We start from the raw sequence: 25,347 nt of genomic DNA, 5'->3' as shown, positions 1-25,347 counted from the left end.
TCGGGGAAGGTTCTCTCTAGTTTCTGCTTCACCTCCTTCACAGCTTCAGGTGATTTGCTTCTGTCCCCAGATTGTCTCAGGTTCAGCTCATAGAGTTTGTTTGTGCCTCCAGCATGTTTTAGACTCTAATTTGGTTTCACCTTCCCTGGCTTCTTTCCGGCTTCAGCTAATTTGCAGCTCCAGTTTGTTTCCATGTTCTGTGGCTCCAGTTCATTTCTGCTCTGGCTCATTACCGCTTGTGCTTGTTCAAATGATCTTGGTTTTTGACAGGGCCACAAATCAATCACTATCATAACTTAAACATGAACGGACATATTTGTACGTTGTATAAAGATGGACTAAACTTCTTGGACCAATGCAAGTGGACCTTCAGCCTCCAGTGGGATTCCCCACAGGTGCCCCAATACCGATTCCCACTGTCAGGAAAATCCACAAATGCCAGAAGTTTGTGTCCGTAAAGGAGATAGAGGAGTCCTGCAAGTTTATTCTAATAAAGGGAGGGAGTCCCACACAAGCCCCCAGGGTTTTCTCTCTCGAGGTTTCAGAGGGTGCAGCCTCTATCCTCAACTCCCAGCCGCAGTTGCCCTCTTCCTTTCTCCACTGGCTGAGGTACTCAGAAGGTACAGCCTTCCCGAGCCACCTACAATCTATCCCCCCTTGTACCTACTGTTTTACCCCAAAGTTCAGAAGTTCAGGTTTGTGCAGGCCCACTTGTGTGTTTCAGGAGCCAAGCTGTCTGGTTTCTGCAACAAACCTGCCGCCTAAAGTTACTACAGACATAAAGACCCTTTTCAAAGACTTTAATACCAATACTGTCACTCATCAAATTGGTTGTAAAGACATGAGCTTTCCTCTCACCACCTTGATGAATAATGGGAGTGAAGTTCCTAACAAGGTAAAGAACAAAGTGGTTAAGCAATGGAAGCAATAATCACAGGAATATGGAAGAGAGAAAATTGATGGCATAAATTCTTGAAGGGGATAACCACAGAAAGATAACACCCTTGTAATCCAGGATGTGTAATGATGAACTAAAAAATCCCCGGTTTTTACTGCTTCTGTAGTGAGAACTTGCCCTAGCAATGAACTTTTGCTCCTTATAATAGTAAAAACCCCACCCCAGCTCAGGCATCTCCCTCTACAAAAGGACTACTACTCACCAAGCATGGGCTATGATTTCTTGGGACATAATGGCTTTAATTTGAGGTAGAGAAAGGATGAGCCAATAACAACTTAAGCCAAGTAGTGACTTAAGTAAGACTTAACAGCCCAAGTTTGTGCCTTGGGGTGCTGGCTCTGAGATATACCACCCAGCACCTCTTTCTGTGCAGAACAGTAAATATAATTACGTGGTTAGAGAAATCTCCTTTCTTACAGTGACTGAGTTAGGTGGAGTATCTGATCTAGGTGTGTTAACCTATAGTAGCTCTCAGCCTTTTCACCACACTGTTAATTCTCTCAGTAATTTTCATACAGGGAGATGATCCAAGAAATGTTTGCACATTGTTCTAGGAGGGAAGAAACATTTTCATTGAAAATAGAGCCCTGTGGCCTCAGACTGTGTTCAGTAGCTGGTGCTATATCAAATTATTTTTCCTTCTTGTCATTACCATCCATTCTTACCTGCTACAAGATAACTGCTACCCCTCCAGCAATATCAGGGACCTATAGGGCAAGTCACTTCAGCTCTAGGTAATTTCAAGGTAGTTTATGTTGTGATGACTTCCTTGGTGTTGTTCTTTCAAGCATTATATGCCAGCCTCATGCAGAATCCAGTACATGAAGGGGCTACAAGACAGCTGAAGAGGGGCTTTGGACAAGGGCATGGAGTGATAGGACAGGGGGAGTGCCTTCAAACTGACAGAAGGCAGGTATAGATTATATATCAGGAAAAAATTCTTCCCCGTGAAGGTGTTGAGGCACTGGAACATCCCTGGAAGTGTTCCAGACCAAGCTGGGTGCTGCTTTGAGCAACCTGCTGTAGTGGCCCTGTCCATGGCAAGGGGGTTGGAACTAGATGAGCTTTGAGGTGCCTTCCAACCAAGCCATTCTATAATGCTAAGATACAAACAGGTCTGGTTCTGGCTTTTGGGGGCTGTGCTTGTGCAGTTGTGCTTTCCTTCTCTTATACCCAAACTAGATGTTTTTCCTTCCGTCTAAAATAAAAAACAAAAACAGTAGGCTGAAGCAAAATTAAACAGAAAGAGAGGAATTAATCACTCCGCTATTTAGAACAGGATGAGGATTATAAAAAGCCCCAAAGAACAAAACAAACAAATGAGCAGCCAAACCCCAAAGCACGGAAGGATGTTTTGGTACTAACCCTGCTGGTGCAGCTGCTAACATAAATGTTTTCTGACACAAGTGCATGTCACGAACCAATGTGTAACATTTAACCCATGGAGGCTTGTGTACTCAGAGCAAGGCTGGGGTGGTGATTTCTTTTGGCTGCACTGATTTCAGGTGGATTTTGCAATTCTGCTTTGCTTCACTTCTGAAAAAAATCAGAAATGCCTTCATGAAATCTGGCAGAGAGCTGATGGCATTGGAGTGGCTGGAACTGGAAAAATCTAGGAAAACCTGAGCTTCCTAGTGCTGCAAGGCTTAGTTTGGCAAGTGAAAGGAAATTCATTTGCATTCTCACAGTCCATCCTCTTGATCAGGGAAAAGAATTTCCAGTGGCTGTCTGAAACCACCTCTTACTAAACAAATAATCAGCTCCAAAGTGAAGTTCTTGATTCAAAATAATGTTGTTCACCATTTACTGAGCAAAGTGTTCTTATCTGCCTTTTAAGGGGAAAACTACTTTATGAGAATAGAAATCCTCTTAGGTCATCAACCTGTACCCTGAAGCAGCTTTTCTTGCATTCTCTTTCCTCCTCACTGTTGGGTTTCTTGGGTTATTTTAAATTTACAGTTACTGTCACATTTACAGTGGAGATGTGTGCAGCAGGTTGAGTAAGCTGCCTCCCTCAAAATGAGCACATTTACACTGTGCTGTTTGATTTCTTGGTGAAAATCATATCTGTGGAGGGACAGAATGTAAGAAAATGAAGATAGTGCTGCAGGCAGTCTCACACCTGAGGAGTTGCAGCTGTACTAATCACCAAAGATTAGGAGCAGGCCTGCCTTTAAATAGGCCACAGCTGTGTCCAATAAGAAGACAAGTGCTACAAAAGGGTTAGCTGGTGGAGATGAGAGTTGCAGTTGGTTGTGCTGTGAAGAGATGGAGTTTGTTGGCTGTACTGTAGAGAAGAAGGAGTCAGTGCTGCAAGGAGAGCCCATGAGAAATCACCAAGAAGGTATGGAAACTTTGCAATATGATGACAACACATATCTATGATTTTTTGTCTGTCTGTTGTTTTCTTGGAGAAACTTCTCCTCTGCTGGCAGTGCTGATGGTGAGGACCAGGACTAGTATGGCCAGGTGGGAGTGTCTTGGGAGCCTGTTGTGTCCAAAGTGTCACCTGCTGCACACGTGAGCAGGAGCTTGTGCCAGATCTTCTCAAAGCTATGGTGCTTTCATGTGTATTCATAGACTTACTTCCCCTGTTCATGGTAGATGATTTACAGGAGCACAGAGCAGAGGCTGCCCTCCAGTAGGAGATTTAAATGTTGTGTGAAGGACAACATTTTGAAGGGTCATTTAGCCTTTGAATTGTGTTTATCCTTACAGCTTTCAGGCTGAGTATCTTATACATGAGTGGCAGAGCCCCAAAGCCCTGGTTTGGCTTCCCACATCCCCCCACTTAGTTTTTTGCTATTTTTGGCTACTCCCATCTCTATTTCTCCGCAAAACCAGCTCCCACCTACCACTCCCATGAAAAAAATGTAAACAGTAGAAAGCTTAACAAGACCTCTGCTATAGTTTTCCTGTAAGTTACCTGCTTGGAGGTCCCTGTGCCATTACTGCAGTCTTTGTCTTCACAAAGTTTGAACTGTAAATATACTATTTACTGGAATATTACTATTTACAGCATCTGCAAAACCACTTCCAGCCAGGTGTCAGTAATATGGCTTTGATTCAGATTTTGGGAACAGTATATGACTGATTACAAGGATTTCCATCTCCTAGATCTTTATTGAAATGACTGCTAACACGGAAATATTGCAAACCTCTTGAGATGCTTATATCATTTCCCTATGTTAAAACAGCTGGTGCTTTAAAGGGTACCTTTGGAATACAGCATTATAAGTCTCCTCTTACAACCAAAATTATGAGGAAATCCAGCTCTGCAAAACTGCATTGGTACTGTGAAACTTGTTTGCTGAGCACCTTCGATCTTGTCAACACACTGTGTGCCCAGACATGAAAAGAGGGACCAGTTTGTCACCGTGGCATATGGCAAAGCACATCAAGTTTACCCAAGTTAATGCCATAGCAAAGCCATTCTAACTCCTGAGAGGCCAGAGCAGTGTGGACATGCTGCTGCATGCATTCTGCTGATGGATTCTCATGTGTTATGTCCTGGGAAGCTCTTCCCCCTCTATATCTGCTGTCTCCATGGCTCGAGGACAGCCCAAGACCCTCTGGCTGCTGAGCTGAAAAATCTCTGCCATCAGGGGATTACTCAGAAAGCATTGTTCAAGTCAGATCATCTCCCCTAAAAACCTTTTTTTAAATCAATAAAGTAAGTTGTTTAAACCAAATCCTGATACTGGTTTGAAACAGCAGCTTCATGTTTCTTCTAGAATGAAGTTAACATTTTTAATAGGGAAAGTATTATGTAATCAGAGAAACAAAATAGAAATGAGAAGACTTAACACCAACTCCTGGTCACTGCACACTCCCCAGGACTTGCTCCTGGCTTCTGCTGCAGACAATGCATTTCTGGGACCATGATCTGCTCCCTTGTTTCCTTGAGGAGCAATTTGTCTCCCTGCCTACAGCTCCTCCCCCTGCTCCAAGCTCCTCTTGCTGAAAGTGCATGGGGACTTCACTGGAGTGGGGCTCCAGCCAGCTGTGTCTCTGGCAGTTTTAAGGCAAGCCATATTCAGAAGCAGGAGGATGCTTGGGACAGACTGCTTGTTCCCAGCATGGGTGCAAGATGAAGGAACATGGACCAACGCAGCAGATACTTTTCTGACAGTCTGTATTCATGATGGCTGCTGTTGTGCTCTCCCATTTCATCTAAAGAATTGTGTGCTCTGTGCGTGCTCCTTGGGAAGCTTCAGTATTGCACTTCCTGGCTTGGCTACCTCCTTTTTTGGCTTTTTCTTGTCAGAAGCTAAGCAGTCATACTGAGAAGATGCTCCCAGCACTTTTCTTCCAACATTTGGGTTCCTAGAAATTCAGTCTCTCTCCTGTAAGATGGCTAATTGATTTGACCCCATTAACTTCATTTAATATGTATTCCCACTTCACCCTAGCACAGGTCCTGCCATGTCTGTGTCCTTTGCATTTCCGCATTACTGCCTCGATAACCCTCTGCCCCCCACCTACTGTGCTACGTTCTGACATGCTTGTTCCTCAGACTCCCAGGATTTGTGCAGAAGGACATGAACAATACCACTGCTTTAATTTTCTTTGTACTCCAATAGAAATGCTTCTCAAGAATTTGTCCAGAAAGTCCCTGCCACTTGTGGCCAGTCAGCCACCCTGCTCTGGTGTTGCACTTAATATATGACTGTCAGCCTCTCCATGTCACCAAAAGCACTGCCAATGTCCTGATCTCCACAAGTTATCCAGATAAGATAAGGAAAATAGTTGTTTTCAAGGTCTTTAGTCCACATTTCTACTTTCTCATTTGTCACCTTCCCAAGTGACAGGAGAGCTTTCAATTTTCCAGTGAAATCTCTGTTGTAAATGTAAATCCATGAGCACAAAGCAAGGCTGTGCGGGTGTTAGTACCTTGCTAGCATGCTGTGGACATGAGCCAGTATCCTGGGCAGGAACAGGGATGCCCCTTCTCCCCATCAGCTTCATCCTGTCAGACAACGATATCCCATGCTAGGCTCACCACGTGGAGATGCATCAGCAAGATGTGTCATAGCAGGAGCTGTCTAGGACACTGGCTATCCAAATGGCCTTTCATCAAACCAGCTGCACTCCTTGTGCTCTCTTGACTTGCTGGGAGGCTGACTTTGATGGACGGGAACACTCTGAAATTCCTGCTCCCACCTCAAAAGCGGAATCGAAAGTCCTCCCTGTCTTTCTTTGGTAAAATGAGGCAGGCTGGGCTTTCAATCATCAAAGTGTTCCTATTTGGAAGGAGGAGGAGCCATCTAGTCATGGGTTCATTGATTCCCTGCCCAGCAAGAATGTTTGCTTGAGCAGAGCCAAGCCGCACCTCTGATGACTAACAGGCAGCGCTCTCTCTTTGATATACTATCGGCCGGGTTTATCACAGTATCAACACAACCTCCCCACTCCAGGCCTCGCCCCTTCTGGCCAGCCCTCCCTGCAGAGCGGCAGGGGCGGCATGGGAGCTGAGCTCACCTCTTATTCCAAGGAATCTTAACAGCAGGTTTTAAGGTACTTATTTACTTTTTTTGGTCTGCACAGGAAGTCTGAGCTAAAAAAAAAAAAAAAAAAAGGAAAGAGACAGAAGTATAATTGCTCTGGCACGCCTGCATTCCTACTTCAGTCTCAGACGGGCAGGCACTCTTTCTTGTCGGAGCCTGGAAGAGGATCCGATCCCTGAAGATTATCGCCACGAACGTGTGTAAGTGAAACCTGCAGCCATGCTGAAACAGATATTATCAGACATGTACATCGATCCGGAGCTACTGGCAGAACTCAGCGAGGAGCAGAAGCAGATCCTCTTCTTCAAGATGAGGCAAGAACAGATCAGACGGTGGGAGGAAAGAGAAGCAGCTGCAGAAAAGATTTCAGCAAAGAAGCCACTGCCAAGAAAAGGTAAGTCTCTGCCTCCTGGCTGCTTCACCCTCTGGCATGTATCTGGCCTAGTCAACTGCTTCCTAGAGATAGGAAGTAATGTATTCTTAGATTAATTTCTTCTCCAAGGGACATGGCATAGGCTTATTTTCACACATAAATGAATCCACCTGCAATGGGGTAGTTTTGGCCAGGCACACAATGGTTTTTACTCCCTGGTTCAGACATTCTGTCCTTGACCAAATTGCTCAACTCCTCTAGCTGGGAAGACAGGGCTTATTTGCCCCCAGGACATGCATCTCATTAAGTTTCCCACTAAATGGTGCCTCAGAATCTGTCTTTACCATAACCATGGATTTGAATACCTCTCCTGAGGCACTAGATCTGATGGGCAGTTCCCACTGAAGTTCCCTTGCCAGGATTACACCAGCATGCTAGCTGCTAGGAAGATAGCTCTCTTCTCCCAGGTCTGCCTCACGTGCTCTATTTGTAAGTAGCTCACCCTCACACAGTTTGGGGAGGACAGTGGTCAGGAGTTAAGGCAAGAAAAGAAAGAGTGGTGATTCTTCTCCTTTGCTCCTAGTCTCAGAAATGCCTCCTTCACTGACCTGGCTTAAGGAGTATGAAAAAATTGGCAAGTGTGGGCTGCATCCAAGTCTAGTTTCTTCATGTACAGTTGCTTTTGGGGGGGCTCTGTAATCAACAGCAAATGGTAGGGCACAGCAAGAGCAGCACAGGCCCTGCAGAGACCTACCCAGAAAACAGCATTTTCCAAAGAGCTGCTTCTTTTCCAGCCAACAGGAAGTCAGTGACATGGAAACTCGGCGCTGACAATGAAGTGTGGGTCTGGGTGATGGGCGAACATCCTTCAGATAAATCCTATGCAGCCATCTGTGAAGAGATCCAGGCACAAAGAGCAAAGCGCTTAGCGAGAGAGCAAGGCCAGGAGGGCAGGTAAGCATCCTTCAGCTGAAGGACTCAGTGGGCAGATATGGAGAAGAAGGCTTTGTCTACGGACACATGAGCTGGGCCTTCTCTGTAGGGGCTGTGGTTAGCACTGTCATGCTAGTCTTGCTGGCAAAAGGCAATGGTTGGTTTTCTGAGAGGACACACAATGCTGGCAGAGACCAGAGACCTGAGAATTGCCCGGCTCACTGAGCTTCCTGTGACAAGGCTGCTGTGTGGGAGCCTCTGCAGAGCACAGGAAATGCTGATGCTGCCCCTGCAGCAGGTGATGGGCTCAGATCGCTCTGATTCACCGGCAGGTGCCCGGGTACAGTCAGACAATGGTTACTCACCACGAGTCATTAATTTAATTACCCACCTACCTGATCTGGAGATATAACTGCCTGTGCACGTGTGGCGTGATTGCAGCTCTGCTCTGCTCACGTGCAGCCTCCTCACGAGATTCTCAGACATCAGAAAGTGATTCCCTCCTAAGTCCTCTCTCTCTTGCATTTCAGAGACACTGAATCTTCTGCGACATGGTCTCTACACCCCCAGCCAGGACTTCTGGCTGAGACAGACCTTCATGGGAATACAAAAAACACTGCGGAGAAAAAGGAGGAGCATGGGAGACGAATGACTGATATTGATACAACAGGAAAAAGCCAGGAGCTCACAAAGGTAGTTTTCCATTTTCCCGTAACTATAAGAAACATGTTTTTTGAGGTCTAGGAAGTGCAGCAAATCCTGATTGCTGTAAATACAAATCTGAAGGAAAAAGCCATCTATGTGTTGAAGCTTTTTTTCTACCTAAGAGAAGAAGCCATATTGTTACATCCTTCCGTAAGACTCAGAAGGTCCATGTGCTGTTCTCAGCTGGGATAGATCTGATAGATAGTTTATCAATGGATAAACTACTCTGAATTGCTTTGCTTCCATTCTCTGTGGGTAAAACAAGGGGTGCAGTACTTTCCCTTCTGCACCATGGCTGGTTTGAATGGCTTTTGGGGCAAGATCAGGATTTTTAAATGGAACATCACAGCCCTCAGCCAGATCACTTACTTTTATAAAAGACCAAATGAAGATAATTTTACCAGCATCATCTGATGTGCATATTTTAGGTGTTTCTTGGGCTTTTTTGTCTTCTAATACAGAAAACAGCTTATGATGTTGATAGCACAGGATGGCTCCAAATGCAGTAATACAGTGCCTGCATTCCTGTGATGTTTCATTACAGAAATATTTTTTCCAGCAATAAATATATTTGTGCTTTTAAGCTGTCTACCAAAAAGCCATTTGCAGAGGAAGGAAAAAAATAAAGAGTTAAATTAACTACCCGTGCAACTACAGTTGAACAAAAGGAACAGGACATCCTGCCAATTTAATGGGAGAAGTCCTATCTCATTCTGCATTTTCATTCAGCCTTGAATGAACTTGTATGAGTGTATATTCTTTTATCATACTGCCACTCCATACTTGGGTAAAAAAAGTATGATAGCAGAAGGTTAGGTTTTGGCAAAATGCTCTCCTACTGCTACCAGAATAGTGAATGGAATTTGGAGTGACTGTCTCCTTTATCAAAAGCCTCTGAGTTACATGGGGATTTTCTCTGCACTGTTTGCTGAAGTTGAGCGACTATGTGGGAGGTTCTTGTTTTTCAAAGGAACTTATTAGTCAAAACTGACTAAAAAAGTCCAAAACAAAGCAAAAACAACCCCCAAAAAACAAACAAGCCGCCACCAAAAAGCTATCCCCCTTTCAAAATCTTGCACATGGGAATAGATGGGGATTGTATATTTTCCTTTCTTTTCTGTCCTTATGTTACTAGTAAATCTTCCCAGGTTTCTGAGACTTTTGCTGTTAGAAGGAGGGCTCCAGACTGAAGTCTCCTGTTGTATTTTCTAGGCCTGAAGAGAGGCTTTTTCCCACCTCCTGCATAAAATGTCTTCTCTGAGATCTACTTTGTGGTATTTACACTAGTTCCCACTTAATCTGAGAGATCCTGGTATCATGCTGCAGGGAATAGGGCTGATCTACAAAAAAAATGCTGCTCCACAGACATTTGAAGTTCCTAGTTTCCTAAAGAGGAGAGGGAAATTGTAAAGCCATGCTCATATTAAATATTAGCCAAGTAGGTGATGGAGCTAAAAGGAAGTGTGACCTTGGTAAGCAGACTAGTACAGTTAACTCATCACTTGTACTGTGGGAGGCAGTTGGGGGCTGATGGGGAAGTGGGTGGGTGTTTACTGAAAGCCAGACCTAACAGTTTGTCTGCAGAGGCAGCTCTCAGCTAGGGACTGCTGGCAGGGCAGCTGGGCTGGTTCTCAGGGAAGAGAGAACACGAAATATCCAGCCAGTTGGATCAGTTTGTCAAGTAGGAGTTTGCAGCAAATCCAGCCACAGCTGCAAACATGCACAGGCAGGTAAAGCTGTAGACGGCTGGTTCTGCAAGGGATTGCTTTAGAGGAAGGGAAGAAAGGGACTACTCCCTGGGAGCACCTGTGAGCATTGCTTAGCAAATCTAGGCATGCTTATGGCTACCCCGACACCCATGAGCTCTCCTCTGTGGCATGTTTGGCCAAATATGATGGGGAAAATCCCCACAATATTTGTCAGAGCAAGCTGGAAAAACTTAACAAATGTCACATAACTGCTTTTGCATTAAGCACCATTTGCACAAAAAATAAAGAGCAATTGTCCTAATGTCACATTTATTTCTCACCACTCTTTTGCTCTGCTCAGAGAGGAACCAGAAATGTTCACCAGATGCTGGCAGATTGCCATGCAAGGAAGCAGAGTTTCCAACAGGTAAGTGGCAACCTATGGTGCTCCTAACACATTGAGTGGTGTCAGTGCTTTATCCTAGAGTCTCAGTCAGCTTCAGAGCCTCATATGAGCCAAGAATGTTCTCGCCTTTTGGACCAGTTTTATCCAGTATTGCTATGTTCCTCATGCATGGTGTGATGATTTGAAGATGATACAAAGCAGGCCAGGCTGGCAGATTGGGGAGTAGCACAAAGAGATGCTCCTTGATGATTTTTGGTGGGATGTTTTCCCTTCCTGCCTCAGTTGTTACCTTTAGTAAAGACAGAGGGTCTCTACATTGTTGAAACTGGAGGGATTCACTGTAAAGGACAGAGCTCCCAGTATTTCAAGGCTAGCTAAAAAGTAGGGCTAAAGCTTGCCTTAGACAAAGCTGAACATAGTGTTTCTTTCATAGATGAAGGAAACACAGAGGAAAAATTCAGAAGAGACCACAGCCCCCCAGAAGCCAATACCACAGAGCCACTCCAGCACAGAGAGCCAGAGAACACTGCAGAAAGCGGATGAGAATGAGCCTGAATGGCAGGAATTCTGTAAGATCTTAAAATTACCTTTTCCTATAAGGCTTGAGAAATCCTGGGTCTCTGTGGGGTCATGTCAACCCTTCCCCTGCCATACTAGAACTGAATAATAGGTCAGAGGGTGGAGAGTATTGCCAAGAAGTACAGCACTGTATTACCAGAATATTTCTGAGTCCACACAGCATTGAGACTAGAGCTGGGCAGGGAAATGGAAAACTTTTCCAACTGACACTGTGTAAAAACAAGCAACAAATAGAACCACATGAGTATAGCCAGTACAATTAATTTTAGACTAGAAACTGGCCTTTTGTAAGACTTTGCAGTAACTGCTCTTAAGGACAAGGGTAGTCCTCAAGAGTAACAGGGATTAACAAAAAGGGCTTCCCTGTCATTTAAGCATGATCCCACCCAAGTAAAGCCCTTCTGCACTGTCTCATGTAATGAATCCTAATAATAGAAAGGAAAATGGCAAGTAGCGTGAGACTTGCAGTAGTAGCCATCACTGCTGCCAAATGCTTCCTGAAGGAGAACCTGATGCACTTTTCTTCCCAGTTCCTCCCCTGCTGCTCAGTAGATGGCAATGCTGTACCACCGGTTGTTTCCACTTCAGTCTAGGGGTTTTATTTTTCTGGCTTGATAAAAAAACTGGTGACTGTAGAGCTGGTTACTCATACAGACTCCAGGGAGAGATGGACCTAGACAATAGAGGCAGTTTTACAGGAAAAAAACCCAAACAAAACCACTGTCATGTTCTCCACTTTCCATAATAGTTTCAGCAAGGCTCCTTACTACCCTCCAAAATTGATTAGCACTTTCAAATCCTTCAAATGATTGATTTGGGGTCATTTCAGCAGCTTCAACTCCAGGAGCTTCAAGCTCTGCCCCCCTTTTGTTTACATGAAAGGCGCTACAGAAATCCATGTCTGAACCAGGAGTCAGTATCCGAAACAAAACCAAGAAGTCTCTGAGTACAAAAGGACCTGGTACCGAGAAAAACCACACAGATTTTGAATCTTGTCCTACAAAAAAATTGGGTTTTAATCTTTTAAAGGAATAAAAACTATGCCACTTAACACATGGGAGAGATGTGGCAAATGGTCTCACAACTGAGTGACTCTTTCAGCTTGTGGAATGGATTATTCTTACATTTCAACAAGCAGGAAGATGGCCAAAGGGGGTAGCAAGCTTTAAACTTGCTGCTTGTTCGCTCCTGTAGGACTCCTTTTTTGTTCCAGTGCAGAAATCCAAGGCAGCAGACGAGAAGAGACGCTCCCTTGCACAGCAAGCCCGAGATGACTACAGGAGGCTTTCACTGCAGGGCATCCACAGAGGGAAGCAGGCAGATATTTCCAAGGGTGCCACAGCAGGAGATCGGCGACCACTTCAATACCCACCTCTCCCTCCCAAGCCTAAACTTCTACCTCCTGCAACAGCAAATGGGAGAGCAATTAGGTAAGGAAGCCCCTGTGCACTGTGGAAAGGAGAAGGAATGAGATTCTTTTGCTCTAGCAAGAGATGGTTGAGATGATTGTCTCTCTTCCTTCTGTGGAAGAGACACCCAGCAGGGCAAAATAGAGCCTAGGCTATATTCCAGCCTGGGGTGTGATGAGGCCTTCAGGTGTTCATTCCTGGAGGGTAACAGGTTTAGTTAGTAGTGTGTCTTAAGTCTAGAACACAGAGAGCCCCTATGATGCCAGATGCCCGCTGAAAACCATATTCCATACAGCTGAACTGGTGTAAGCTGCCTGTTTAGGGCTGGTCTTAAAATCCTAAGCAAAATGTAAGTCCCATGCAGAGACTCAAAGCCTGTCTTTTTGAATCTGATGCACAAACCAGAGGTCTTTTTTAACAGGAAAGAGGGAGTCCAGAGGACAATCTCCAATTCCACAGAAGAAAGCATCATCAAGTGGTTCAAAGAGGAGCAATTCCCCCTCCGAGCTGGCTATCTGAAAACCACAGACACAATAGCACCTTGGTTCCATGGTGAGTCCTGGGAATTTCTACCCCAACTCAAGTGTTTAAGAAGTTTTTCTGCTAACATGGCTGCTAATATGGGCTGGGCTTGGGAATAAAGCTCCTACACTGGAATCAACATTCAACAACTGCAATACCATTCTCTCTCATAACACAGCAACAGTCCTTTTGAGCTGTCCACATTTGCTGTTCATTGTTGGTCAAGTGTGGCACAGTTAACAAAGAGCTGTTGGCCATGGCCTGTTACTAGCAATGGCAGCACTCTTCTTCTTGGGCTCCTGGGCAAGAAAACAGTGAAAGGGATGGAAGTGCCATGGACTGGTTTTAGAGCAGATTTCTTGTGAGAACTGTTCTGTCCAATCCTGCACAAATGCTTTTCTCCCTTCAGTTTTGTGTTTCGGTTTTGAACAGGTATCCTAACCTCTAAGAAAGCAGAAGACCTTCTGAAAAAAACACTACCAGGGAGTTTTCTGATCCGGGTCAGTGAGAAAATCAAAGGCTATGTGCTGTCCTATCGGTCTGTGGAAGGATGTAAACATTTCCTCATTGATGCCTCCAGTGATTCCTACAGCTTTCTTGGAGTGGACCAGCTGCAACATTCAACGCTGGCTGACCTTGTCGACTACCACAAGGTGAACTTCTGGCAATGCATTCACTAATAGCTTAATTGCCTCAGGGCACTTCAAAATAAGACAGAATAGATTCAGTTGTTTTGAAGTTGGTAACTAGACCCATTTTAACTGCTGCTGGCTACCCTGTGTGATGCTCCAAAATTGTATTCAGCCTGACTGGTACAGCCCAGGTGACCTAATACATCTCAGGTATCTTAGATTTGATTCACTCACCCTCAAGCACACAGAACACCTTGCATGCTGGGCCCAAGTTACTTACTTAGTAGAAATGTTGATGAGAGGTGACAGCATACTCATACAAACTCCTTTCTTCTATATTCTCTCCATGGTTAAGAGGCAGTGGCAAGTTGGGTAAACACAAAATCCTGCTTACCTTCAGCTTCAGCATGAAAGAGAGTAACATATCTTTATTATCTCAAAGCAGACAAGGGGTGGTACTGAGCAAAGGTAAAATATAGAAGGGAAGGAGGAAGGTTGGCAGGCTCTTGCAACAATAACAGTTGTGTTTACCAGCACTGACTGCAGTTGCATGGATTTCTGGGAGAGCCAGGTGGATTGTTCATTTGTTTACTGTAAGATCTGCCCAGGGACAAGTCAATAATTTTTCTCATAGTTTCATTTAAAGTCCCTGTTTCTTTTAAAAAAGTGCCTAGCTTAATGCAGGCATGGTAAACAAAACTGGACATGAGAACAATAGCTATACTCATTTGCTCTCTGAAACTTTACCTGGACTGCCTGAGCTTGCTTCTTGCATGATTTTCACAGTTCAGGCTGAAAGTATTAAAAGCAGGAGTTATACAGCTACTTGTACCAGAGCTAAAGGATTTAAAGCTTTGCTGTGCATAGCTACATCGAGTATAGAGCCAAGGCACAGTCTGAACCCTGCAGCTCCCCTGCACTACAGCACATGTGGGCAGATGAACCCACTCTGCCAAAGTGCCCCGCTGGGTTCTGCTTATCACCTACCAGGTGAGCATGAAAGAAGGCAAGTTCCCACCATGCATCTGCTGCTAGGATGGAGAATGAGATTGGAAGCACAGACTGTACTTAGAACAGGACTTGCCTAAGCAGAGGGTGTGTGTTCTCTCCAGAACCCACCCTTGTCCCTCCTACAAACACAGTCAGAAGCTCGGTTCACAATCCCCGGTCCTGCTCTGCCTGCATGCTGCGCATTCCTGGCTCCAGCACTTTCTAGGCAGGGCACCTCTCCATGTCAGAGAAGCTGTAGTTTTCTCAGGGATGAGCACAGCTCTTTCCTAGAAGTGCCTGAGTTGTCACTGAGTTATGGCACAGAGCACTTTGTGTTATGAAGACAGAGGGCCCTTCCCTGAGTTCTCCAGGAAACTGAGCTGTATCACACAGTGGTGGGAACACATCCACAACATAACAGAGGCAGGAAGACTGCTGTCCACTTTGTGAAGTTGTGACAGGCAGGATCTGTTTGAAAACTGGTGTTTGATCATATGCTGTATTAACAGGACGAACCCATCACTTCCTTGGGGAAGGAGCTGTTGCTTTATCCATGTGGCCAAGAGGACCAAGAGCCAGATTACATCTCTCTCTTTGAGTAAACCTCCCCATCTTGTTGGGCAGCCCCGGACTTGTATTCACAAAGAACTTGGAACTGGACTTGGAACTAGAGCTCCTGATACCTGGAACCATCAGTGCCTCTGTTTTGTATCCTTCACAACAGAGCAGTAGGAGGATAAGTACTGTGAGCTACAGGATGCATCAGCCCAGCAAGCTGCAAACCTGGACACATCCCACAAGATGGAGAGAATGAGTTGATGAAGTAATCAGTTGATCAGGAGATACTGCCATGGTTTTTCATTGGGTTTTTGAAGGTTTCTTGGGGGACTTCTGTATTCAAGCTGCCTTTTGTTCTTGAATGCAAGGTTCTCTGGGAAATAGATTAGTACCTACAGTTGAATGAGATTATAACCTTCCCAAAAGCACAAAGCAACTTGGAGAGGTGAATCGATCTTGATATGTAATTTGCAAAATGTGAAGCTTAATTCTATAAAATGCTGTGTCCTTGGAAGGAAGGATGTTCAGCCAAAAATGCAAGCAAACCCTGAGTGCCTTTCAGTGAAAGGTGCTCTCTGTGACAAGAGATTGGCACACATGAAGACTGCATTTTTTTAAACTCCCCTAGCCTCTGAATATAGATCTTCACTCTTTTAACCTGTATTTAACTCCCACACAGGCCTTTCTGCATTGAGAGGGTTTATCCTTTTTGAAAAGGAAAAGAGATGGGACAGAGTAATTTTTGTGAAGGGACAACCACATGTACAGAGCCTAAAAATGTAAGAAGGAACACCTATATCAGTATTAATACAGTTTACAGAAGAGTTTTTGCCAGTAAAGAATGATGTTTTCCAAAATGGAGCTATTTATTGCAAGTTGTGTCCCAATTACTGAGATGCATCTAGTGTAAACTTCATTATAGAACTTGTTCTTTCAACATAATGTTCTTTTTTCTTATCTGTTACAATGCTCTTTAAATACATCATTCAGAAGATTGGGGGAGAGCTTGGAAAGAGTCACATAAGAAATTAGTCTTCATCCAGGTTCCTCAATGTTGTTGCACATGACAAACTCTGCAGCTGAGGGTCTGAATCTGCAAACGTCATTTTTTAGAGGCACAATCCTCAAATAGTGAATAAGAGTTGGTCTTGTTTCAGTTGTTTACCTCTTTTTACCTGTTCTTTTTTTTCTTTTAGATCAGGGCTACTCAACTTGAAGAAGCAGTCAAAACTTTCAGTCTTACATTAATCTGGGTTTTGCAGAATACAGATTTAAAGAAACTGTGATCATCAGGTCTTAAAATTTACAGCTATGCTGACAGGTGGTTTCCATTAAAGGAACGAGGGGATAACTACACTCCAGTTTCAGCAAGTGTCACTTGCTAGAAATAAAGCCTTAATGTAAACTGAGATTCTGAATGTAAAGACACTCTGCCACTGCAAATGACTTAATGAGCTTCTTGAGCAATATATCACATTTATCAAAGAGATAATTTCAATATAATCTGTATCAATCATGAGAAAGGGTGTTAGATTATTTGTAGGGGAGGAAACATCCCTCCTTCCCTCTTTATGAACTGTTTCTTTTAAAACTTTTGTCAAAATGAAAGGTCCTTCAGAAAAACATCTGTTTTCATGTGAAGAACATGTCATAGCTGATATCTTGCTGAGACAAATTGTGAAGTGTTTTGCAGATCATTGGGCTGGTAAAGGGGGAGGAAAAGTATGTTCTAAAAAGGCATTTTGAGACTCAGGGTGTTAACTTGCAAAATAGGATGCAGGCCAATCTGTCATGGACATAGCAGGGCATAATCAATTTTAGCTCTAAGATCTTTAGTAAAACTCCTCAGGGTTTGACCTGCTGACAAGTGGACCAGGAGATTCACTACCTTTATATTAAACTACTTATTTGCAAATATTGTCTCAGTACAGCCCAGGGAAAACCACTATCCATGTTCACATCATCCCACATGTTTGAGTCATGCCTTGGTTTTTCAAAGACCCACTTTTCTGCTGTGAGGCAAGAAACATGAATATTTAGATGACTAGACTGACTGCAAAGGCAACTACCTTGCTAGAACAGATCCCCTTAAGACTGGCTCTTCTATTGCTCCAAATCCAGTTACCCTGAAAGTCTGTGGAGCAAGGATGTCTTGCAGCAGTTGAGACTCTAGGGTGATGACATACCTTTGGGAGTTTTCTCTGTAAAATCTTTCCTTCTTCAAGGGATGCTGTGTAAGGATTACAAGAGGAGTTAATTTGCAAATTGCTTGCTGAATCCTAGAGGAGCATGGGAATTTGTTTTTGCTCTATGCCTTTAGCCAGAGTGTGCTGCAGTCATCACAAAGTAAAGCAAGGAGTCCCTGGATGGCCTCCCCACCTGCAGAGGGCCATCTCTAGTCCCTCCTCAACCAAGATAAAATCAGTTGTCATTCTGAGAAAGATCACAAGCTGGTTTGGGGACAAGGAAGGTAGACACCTTCATAACAAAATGTATTGTTCTGTTGACTGTTCTCTTTGGATTTCACCTTTTTCTAACTGGGCTAGAAGATCTGTTAGAGCTCCACTTGGCTGACAGAAACGTGAGTAACAGCAGCTTCCCTTTCTCGTGCTGTTCCTCACCTCTCCTGCCAGTGCAGTCTCCACCTCTAAGAGAGCCCTGACAGATCTTTGCTGTGATTAGATTGCCCTGCACATCACCAATGACTGTGGGCTGGATCTCTCCATCACTGACACCATCTCAGCTCTTGCCAGACTGGCTTCTGCAGCCAAGGAAAGAAACTACATAGACAGTATTGTTCCTGGCAAGAGGAACAGCATCTCTGTGGAAAAGGACATACATGAAAATCACAAAGGTGCTATTTAAAAACGTAAGTTGTGAAACTCTGACAGGATCTGGATGATGTGCTTGCAAAGTAATGAAGTGCTGAATTTACAACTGCCCAGTGCTTAGAACTGGAGACTAATAGAGGCTTGAAGGGACCTCTGGAGATATCTGGTCTAGTTCTGCTCTACAAGTGTGGCTCAGGGAAGACTGAATAAAACAATCGTGGAAATAGTTAAGGTGAGGCTTGGCACAGGTCATGATTACAAAACTTTCATAGTGTACAACACCCAGTTTCAAATTCAGGTTTAAGTGGGACTGTAGGAACAACTTTTGCCTTGGACCAGCTGCATAACCACACTTTGATATGCACTCAACAAGTCATACCTGTCTCCTCCTATTGCATAATGTTTGTAAAGTTACTTCATCAATACAGAGCCCTTTATAAATAATTTATCATGTGTTCTGGGAACAAAGCAGTCCTTTGGAGGATCTACTTGAGTGATTACTGAAGTTTCTATGGTAAGTGATGTATTTTGGGGTTGAGGTTTTGAAGAATACAAAGTTTCTATTCTTTTTTATTTTTGCAGTGTTTTGGATACTTGGTGATTTCCAAGATGAGTGCAATGCAGACCCTTTGCACCAGTAAAAGTCAAACACATATAAACCTGTCCAAGGAAAAGATACTTATAGCAGCATGGTCTCTGTCTGCAGAACCTGCATGCAGTGCTTTCAAAAGAGCACTCTTCCTACTGCACAGCTGCACAACAAAGAGTAGCTCATTCATTGTTCAGTGCTACCTTTCTTTCCCCCAGCTTTTACAAGCCAAAAACCAAATTAGAATCTGGTTCAGACTGCCTTGAATTAATCTGAATCCAAAAAACAAAGAGGCTGCTCAGAGAAACAGCATTTAGGTAAGCAAATGGGATTTACAAACCTGTGCAGTTTTTGTTGGCTAGTATATATTAAAACTGTAAATAGCAGTCAGCATTAAAATAAAATGCTTTATAAGAGCAGTAACTCAAACTTTCAACAATTTTAGGCAATTGCAACAAAAACTATCAAGAAAATTACTAATTTTTACAATTAGTACCTATAATTATCATAAGAGAATTTGCAGGGTCCACTAGTCCATCACAAAAATTTATTTTGTTAATTACAGAAAGCTTTTTATACCCTGGGCAAGACTCTGTATTTGGTTTAGAAGAAATACTTTGGCATAAAATCAGAAAATGTTCATCACTGTTGGTATCTGGCATTTGGAGTTTAAAGCCTCCTGCTAAATCAGTACTGCAAGTTGATATGTATTTTGTTTTCTTCAGCATGATAAAGCTTCTGCCTTCCAGTGCCCAGGTTGTGTAGAAAAATCACTTATCTATTCCAGTTCCCATCCACAGGAACACAGATCTGCAGAGCGTTTTCCAAGCATTGGAAGGTTTACTATTTCCTACTAAGGCTAGAAGTAGAAAACCTGAAGTATGGCGAAATAATTCTCAAGCCAAGTGAATTTCATTTAAAAATAAATCTTGAAATACATACAGCATTCTAAAGCAGAAATACACTATGTGATTCACATGATACAGATGTGGCTCATTGCTTTTGGCTCACTGTTCACAGAGGAGAACAAACAGTACCCTCCAGTTGATGGTTTTTCAACCATCACACTTGACCAGTAAGATTTTCTCTTCAAGTTTAGAAAGCACTTTCTGAGAAAGCTCTTTCTCTGGATTAACTGGGAATGGCCTGTTAATGCACTGCTGCTGTGCCCCCATCCCAGCCCCTTAAAGAAAAAGTATTTTTGGTTACTCCAGCTTTACCATGGTTAACAATCAGATGTCCTCAGAGCAGGAGTCCCTGGACTTGTTAAACAATAGCCCTTTTTAGATATGTCAAGTTAGGTGTAGGAAATAACTCCTAATTATTGGCCCACCAAAAGATCAATCCTTTCAATAACTGTACACATCTTACACATCCATTTGTTAGTGTGAATACCACACTGGTCACATAACATATAATGTTCATTGTCTCTATGATGTGACCTTGAATTTCATCAAGTGTTCAAGTCTTCCCCAGAAGCAAGTGCTGAACAGTCAGGATAGTGGAGTACTTAAAAACCTCTTTAGAACAAAAACAAAAGTAGGGAGGACAGACGCTTTCCCTCTGCTTTTGCTGCCATCCTGCTGGAATCTCCATCCTCTTTCAGTCTCATCCCAACTTTTCTGGTTAAAACCTCTTTTCCAAAACACCCCGAAGTCCAGTTCAGAGGCTTTCAACCTCCCTTTCTAGATTCACATCTTCTTACTGCTCAATTTCTGTTTTTGCAGGTGTGTCTCAATCTCTTGCTTGAAAACAAGCATCCCAAGCTGGCCATGGGAAGCCTCATTCATGGCCTTGGACTGCATGCACATTTTGTACTGCTCTGGAGTCAGCTCGTCCAGACACTGCTTTTCATGCCACAGATGGAAGAGACCCCTGACAGGCGTTCGGATCACCATCAGGTTGCTGTGAAGGTACTTGCGGTACAGATGCACATCTTCACCACCCCAGCCTTTAATGTCCAGGTCAAAGCCACCTGACACAGACAAAATTCAAAATACAACTAGAAATCTGTTAGCAAGCTCAATGCTATTAATTGTACTGCAGCTGTTTTCTGATTCCAGTCAGCCCTTTAAAACACACACACTTTCTGTGAACATTTAACTGCTTTAAATTTAAATATTTCACCATCAGAGAAAAGTTCTTTATTTGTAATTTTATTTGTAAGCAGTGTTTAGATTCTGGTAATTCTGTTACACCTAGGAAAAGCCTGAACATCTAACCCCAGCACTGCTGCAAATTAGTGAGACAGACACATTGGCAAAGGAAAGGGAGGCTGATCATATTTTCTATGTTTTAGCAAAAAGGCAGGTGTATTGGAATGTATTTTTCTTACCTATGTTGATAAAATCAGATCTGTACTGGCAAGTCATCCCAAAACCAAAGTCTCTCCAAAATCCAGTTTCTTTTTTAATAATCTGCATGGAGGGAAAGGAATATTTATATGGAAGCAAAATTGCTTTCAGAGTGAGCATTCTGACCTGAATGTGGTCAGAAATAGGAGCAACTGCCCTTTTATTCTTCCCCATGTGAATCCACAGCTGGTCCTGAACCCGTTTTTGTAGATATTCGTTGGATATATCTATATACTTGCCACCCCAAAACAGCTGTGTTCTTAGCTATCATGGATAACCCCCCTGATCCAGAACAATCAGGTTTTGCTCCACTCCTGCTGTTGTAGACCAAGTAGAACAATATCACACCTCTGGAGATAATTTCTTTGCAGGCAAAGCATCCTCCAATTGTTAGTCTCTGTGGGATTCACACCTGATGTAAGAAACATATTGGTAAACCAGGGAAGCCAGACTTTGCTCAGAACAGATGGTGGCATCTGCATTGTGGACCACAAGAGCTCTAGAAGAAAACAGTGGTTCTAATCTGATCACACAATCTACAGGGTTTTGATTACATTGATTTTGAGTAACAAGAATAATTTTCCATTACAGAAAATGCTATATTCACCTAAAATTGAACTCCAGAAATGCTTGGTGATAGATATAAATCCCATGAAAGCCTTTGTAAAGATGAATGGTGTGCCTTCCTGAGATGGACAATCAAAATATTATGTATTACAGGTAGAAAATCAGAGCACTGAGGAACAATGGTTATAATTTTGAAAGGCAGATATCCAAGTACAGATCTCTAAGGTCATAATTCATGTGAGTGACCTAACCCAATCTGGTGAGACATCCAAGAGCTTCAAGGGATAGGCATTTAAATCCTCTGAGCAAGTATCAGCAGTACTTCACACTCTTAAATGCAGTTTCTTTAGAAAATCTTAACTTAGTTGTGACAGAATTTCAGAAGATGAGGAAAGAGAACTTCCATTTCTGGTTTTACAAATCCTAGTATTTTCTTTATGAAGAAATGCTCTTCCAAAATTTTCTCTCCTGATTTATTGTTCATGCCTCCCCTTTTTGTTCATAACTCTTGTCACTTCAAATGCTTTTTAAAAAAAATTATTTTACTGCTTACATTGCAATACATTTCATTTCTCATTTCTCCTTTCCTTGAAAAAGCCAAGTCACTGCAGAAGCTAATTAAAAGGAAATAAGATTGAATCTGTCAGGCCTGCACTGTAACAAGAAGTCTCCATCACGATGCCCTTACAGCAAGCTACTCATGTGCATTAGCATTATTATTTCCCATTAGGGCAAGTGGCTGCTTGAATCAAATCAAATTCTATCCAAGATTTCTCAAGGAGTTTTGTTTTTCTCCTCAGCAGCCCAAGTTCCCGGACAGAGAGCTAACACTGTCTTGTTTTATTGGCATAAATCTGGCCTTATGCCTGGCAACTAATGTGGGCTAAAAATACAAAAATATACATAAAAATGTGATTGGCTGTACTTCTTTAAATCAAGAAGCTTTTTTGACATAAGCATCACATTTTATGATTCAATATTAGCTATAAATATTTTAACAATCCTGACAATGTACTTTGTGGAATTTATGCTAGCTTGAAAGCTAAACTCTATTTCATTCCCTAAGCACAATTTTTACAAGCGTGAGGATCCCTGACAGGCTCTGAGCAGAGAAAGAAAGGCTTATGTGAATCCCATGGTATGATCAGAACAAGTTTCTTCTGAGAAAAAAACAGTACAAGGAATTTTCCAGTCACTTCAGTTAAAGGCTTTCTGGCTATATGTCTCATAACACAGACAGTAGTTAAAAAAAATGACTTTAAAATGTTTTGGATTGACTTTTCAAACTCTCATTCTTCATTTTTATGGAGGAACTGTACAAGGTGGGGGTAGTGATGACAGAAGACTGGACTCAGAGACCAGGTGATCTTTTTCAACTGTGACTGTCTCTGGGCTCACACCACCCCTAATTCATACTTATCCAGAACAACAATAGAAGCTGGGGTGCTCTGGGGACAGTGTCCAGCCAGGGACAGGATGAGCCCTAGTGAGTGCAGTGCCTGGCAGTAAGAGAGGCAGATGTGGCAGGTTAGGACTTGGCCCAGAGGAGCTGAATGAAGCTGCAGAGTTGGCTTATGTTTCGATTTGAAAATTCAGCCACTTAGCAGCACTAGTGGGTAGAAAACTGTGGCCCACTGACTCTGGAGAGAAGCAAGACTCCCTTCTATCAGGCCTTTAGGCTCAACAACAGTGCAACACCAGAGCACAAGAGAATGGAGAACAGTGCCTGCAGCAGTGCCAAGCAATGGCTTGGTCACTAACATTCATGTGAACCTCTCATCTGTGTGCTCTTTCTTCCTCACAACAGCTCCCTTCTCATTCAGGAGACTCATACGTGTCTTAATCATATGCCTTATGGCAATGTTTTTTAAAAATACTGCTTTTTTCTCTTGTCAAAATTATGCAGGTGAGATGAAAATCAGTGGAGCTGTGTTGTGTTGTATCAGTGCCAGAATAAAGTGACAGTTCCAAGCATGTGATTTGACTCAGACATTTCAGAAACACACTGTCTGCTCACAGGCAGTTCAGTCATGAATTGTGGGAAGGGAAAGGCCGCTGTAAGGTGTTCAAGTAAGTGGAGAATAACTGTGACAGCTCCTGGAGTTCTCTTTTTACTGACTGATCTGAGGACAGCTCTGCTTTTTACAAATGTCATGTCTTCAAATGCAAATAGTATTCAGTGACAGGAAGAAATCAGAGCAAGTCAATGACTGTCACCCCAAAATAGCACACCATGGAGGAATTGTTCACTAGTTAGGAAATTCCTTCTAACAGGGAAGCAGACATTTAAAAAATTCTTTGTTGCCATGTAAAAACTTCAAAAAGGTTTAAAATAAATGGCACCAATGCACTTCCCAGTGAAAAACACTGCAGAACTCACAGTAAGGTGAGTGATGTAGTTAATTTTGTCTGTGTGGCTGTCACTGTGCACAAGGAATAGGGAAATGCTATCCAAGAGCACATGTACCTTTAAAAAATGCTTTGTTCGAATAGAAGCAGGCATTCAGAGAAGCATGTACTTACCAGCTGCTGTTCTAAAGATGGTATGGAATCATGGTGACCATAAATTATACTGGGGTTATACTGGCTGAAGAGAACAGGATAAAATACCTTCTTCCCTGGAAATGACAATGGGTTGTTTTTTTTAAAAGCTGTATAAAACACACTTGTCTCTTACAAGGTACAGTCCAGACCTGACCAAATCCAGACAAAGTCACATAAGTTTTGCACTAAGCCTATGTTCTTTCCATGAGAATGTGAGAATATAATTAATAAAAAGATCCTGTTCCAGAAAAACAGGTGCTGAAGGCAAGAGATTCTATCACACTGGGAGCAAGAACTGTTACAACTGATTTACAGTAGCTTCATTACCAATTCAAAGACAAGAATACTCTGATGAAGGATTTTACATAATAGGTGGAACCTGTTGAAAGACAATGCACTTCATGAGGAGCAGTACCTGGCTGTGTGTTCAGTCTACAGGAGTTCAAGAATTCGGCTGTGAAGTATATGTCCACATCGCAAAAAAAGAGAACAACATTGTTTCCTTTCCAAAATCGAGCACCAACATCTAACCCTTTGCCCCTGGAAAACTCTTCATTCAGCTGGATGAAGGTGAAGTTCTTGAAGTTGGCTGACCTAGAAAGGAAAATATTCAGCAACTTACCCTGTCCATCCAGCTCTTAATACAAGCTGGGGGTGGGAACCCCATATGAAAGAATTAACAGACTAATAGAAATCTGTAGTATCACAGTTCTGAGAGCAACTGGAGGGAAGAGATGTCCTGTTTGACTCTTGAGGAGATTTCCTACCTACGTTCAGAGCTTGACCTGTGTCAAGCACACACTAGCATTCCTGTCCCAGACTTTCTTTGGACAGATCTCACAAAAATCCCAACAAGGTTTAGATTCGCAAAAATATCTTCTGTATGCCAATTTCAATTACCTGTGGTTACATTACTGCATCTATACAAGGGTCTTCTTCCTACACAGAGAAGACAAGCCAAAGGCTACAGTGCCACATGATCTAGACAAATACAGCTATGTAACCAAACAACAGAGCAGAACTGGCCAAAAGTATTGAGTTCCTTTGTGCTCTACTGAAATTTTCTTCCACCTGCCTTTGGAAGTCAGCTTTCAGTCCTAACAGTCCAAGCCACTTTCAAAGAACTAAAGAATTACCTGGGGGGGGGAGGGGAAGCAGTTGCACTGAGGTAAATTGAGTGAAAATCTGTTCTGCAGAGACCA

General features: G+C 42.9%; 2 protein-coding genes across 5 annotated transcripts in view; one reads left to right on the top strand and one right to left on the bottom strand.

The window, feature by feature from the left end:
- Window positions 1-3,162: 3,162 nt before the first annotated feature.
- SH2D4A (SH2 domain containing 4A) lies at window positions 3,163-16,117 on the top strand. Its single transcript, XM_064710984.1, has 10 exons — window positions 3,163-3,302; window positions 6,506-6,859; window positions 7,633-7,792; window positions 8,302-8,464; window positions 10,526-10,591; window positions 11,004-11,139; window positions 12,363-12,579; window positions 12,980-13,110; window positions 13,513-13,733; window positions 15,212-16,117. Exons 2-10 carry the CDS (start codon window positions 6,685-6,687, stop codon window positions 15,302-15,304), a joined length of 1,362 nt encoding a protein of 453 aa, XP_064567054.1. The 5' UTR covers window positions 3,163-3,302; window positions 6,506-6,684; the 3' UTR covers window positions 15,305-16,117.
- Window positions 16,118-19,213: 3,096 nt separating this feature from the next.
- The window catches only part of CSGALNACT1 (chondroitin sulfate N-acetylgalactosaminyltransferase 1), a 42,170-nt gene continuing 36,036 nt past the window's right edge, over window positions 19,214-25,347 (bottom strand). For all 4 annotated transcript variants that reach the window (XM_064710979.1, XM_064710980.1, XM_064710982.1 and 1 more), the window contains 4 exons: window positions 24,561-24,739; window positions 24,125-24,219; window positions 21,016-21,097; window positions 19,214-20,655 (listed from right to left, as the gene is read on the bottom strand). In XM_064710979.1, the coding sequence (XP_064567049.1) occupies window positions 20,372-20,655; window positions 21,016-21,097; window positions 24,125-24,219; window positions 24,561-24,739 (640 nt within the window). In that variant the 3' untranslated portion in view covers window positions 19,214-20,371. The remainder of the gene's footprint in view (window positions 20,656-21,015; window positions 21,098-24,124; window positions 24,220-24,560; window positions 24,740-25,347) is intronic.

This window comes from Zonotrichia leucophrys, chromosome 4, assembly GCF_028769735.1.
Source record: "Zonotrichia leucophrys gambelii isolate GWCS_2022_RI chromosome 4, RI_Zleu_2.0, whole genome shotgun sequence".
Classification (NCBI taxonomy): Eukaryota; Metazoa; Chordata; class Aves; order Passeriformes; family Passerellidae; genus Zonotrichia; species Zonotrichia leucophrys.
This window is presented reverse-complemented; position numbering and strand designations above follow the sequence as displayed.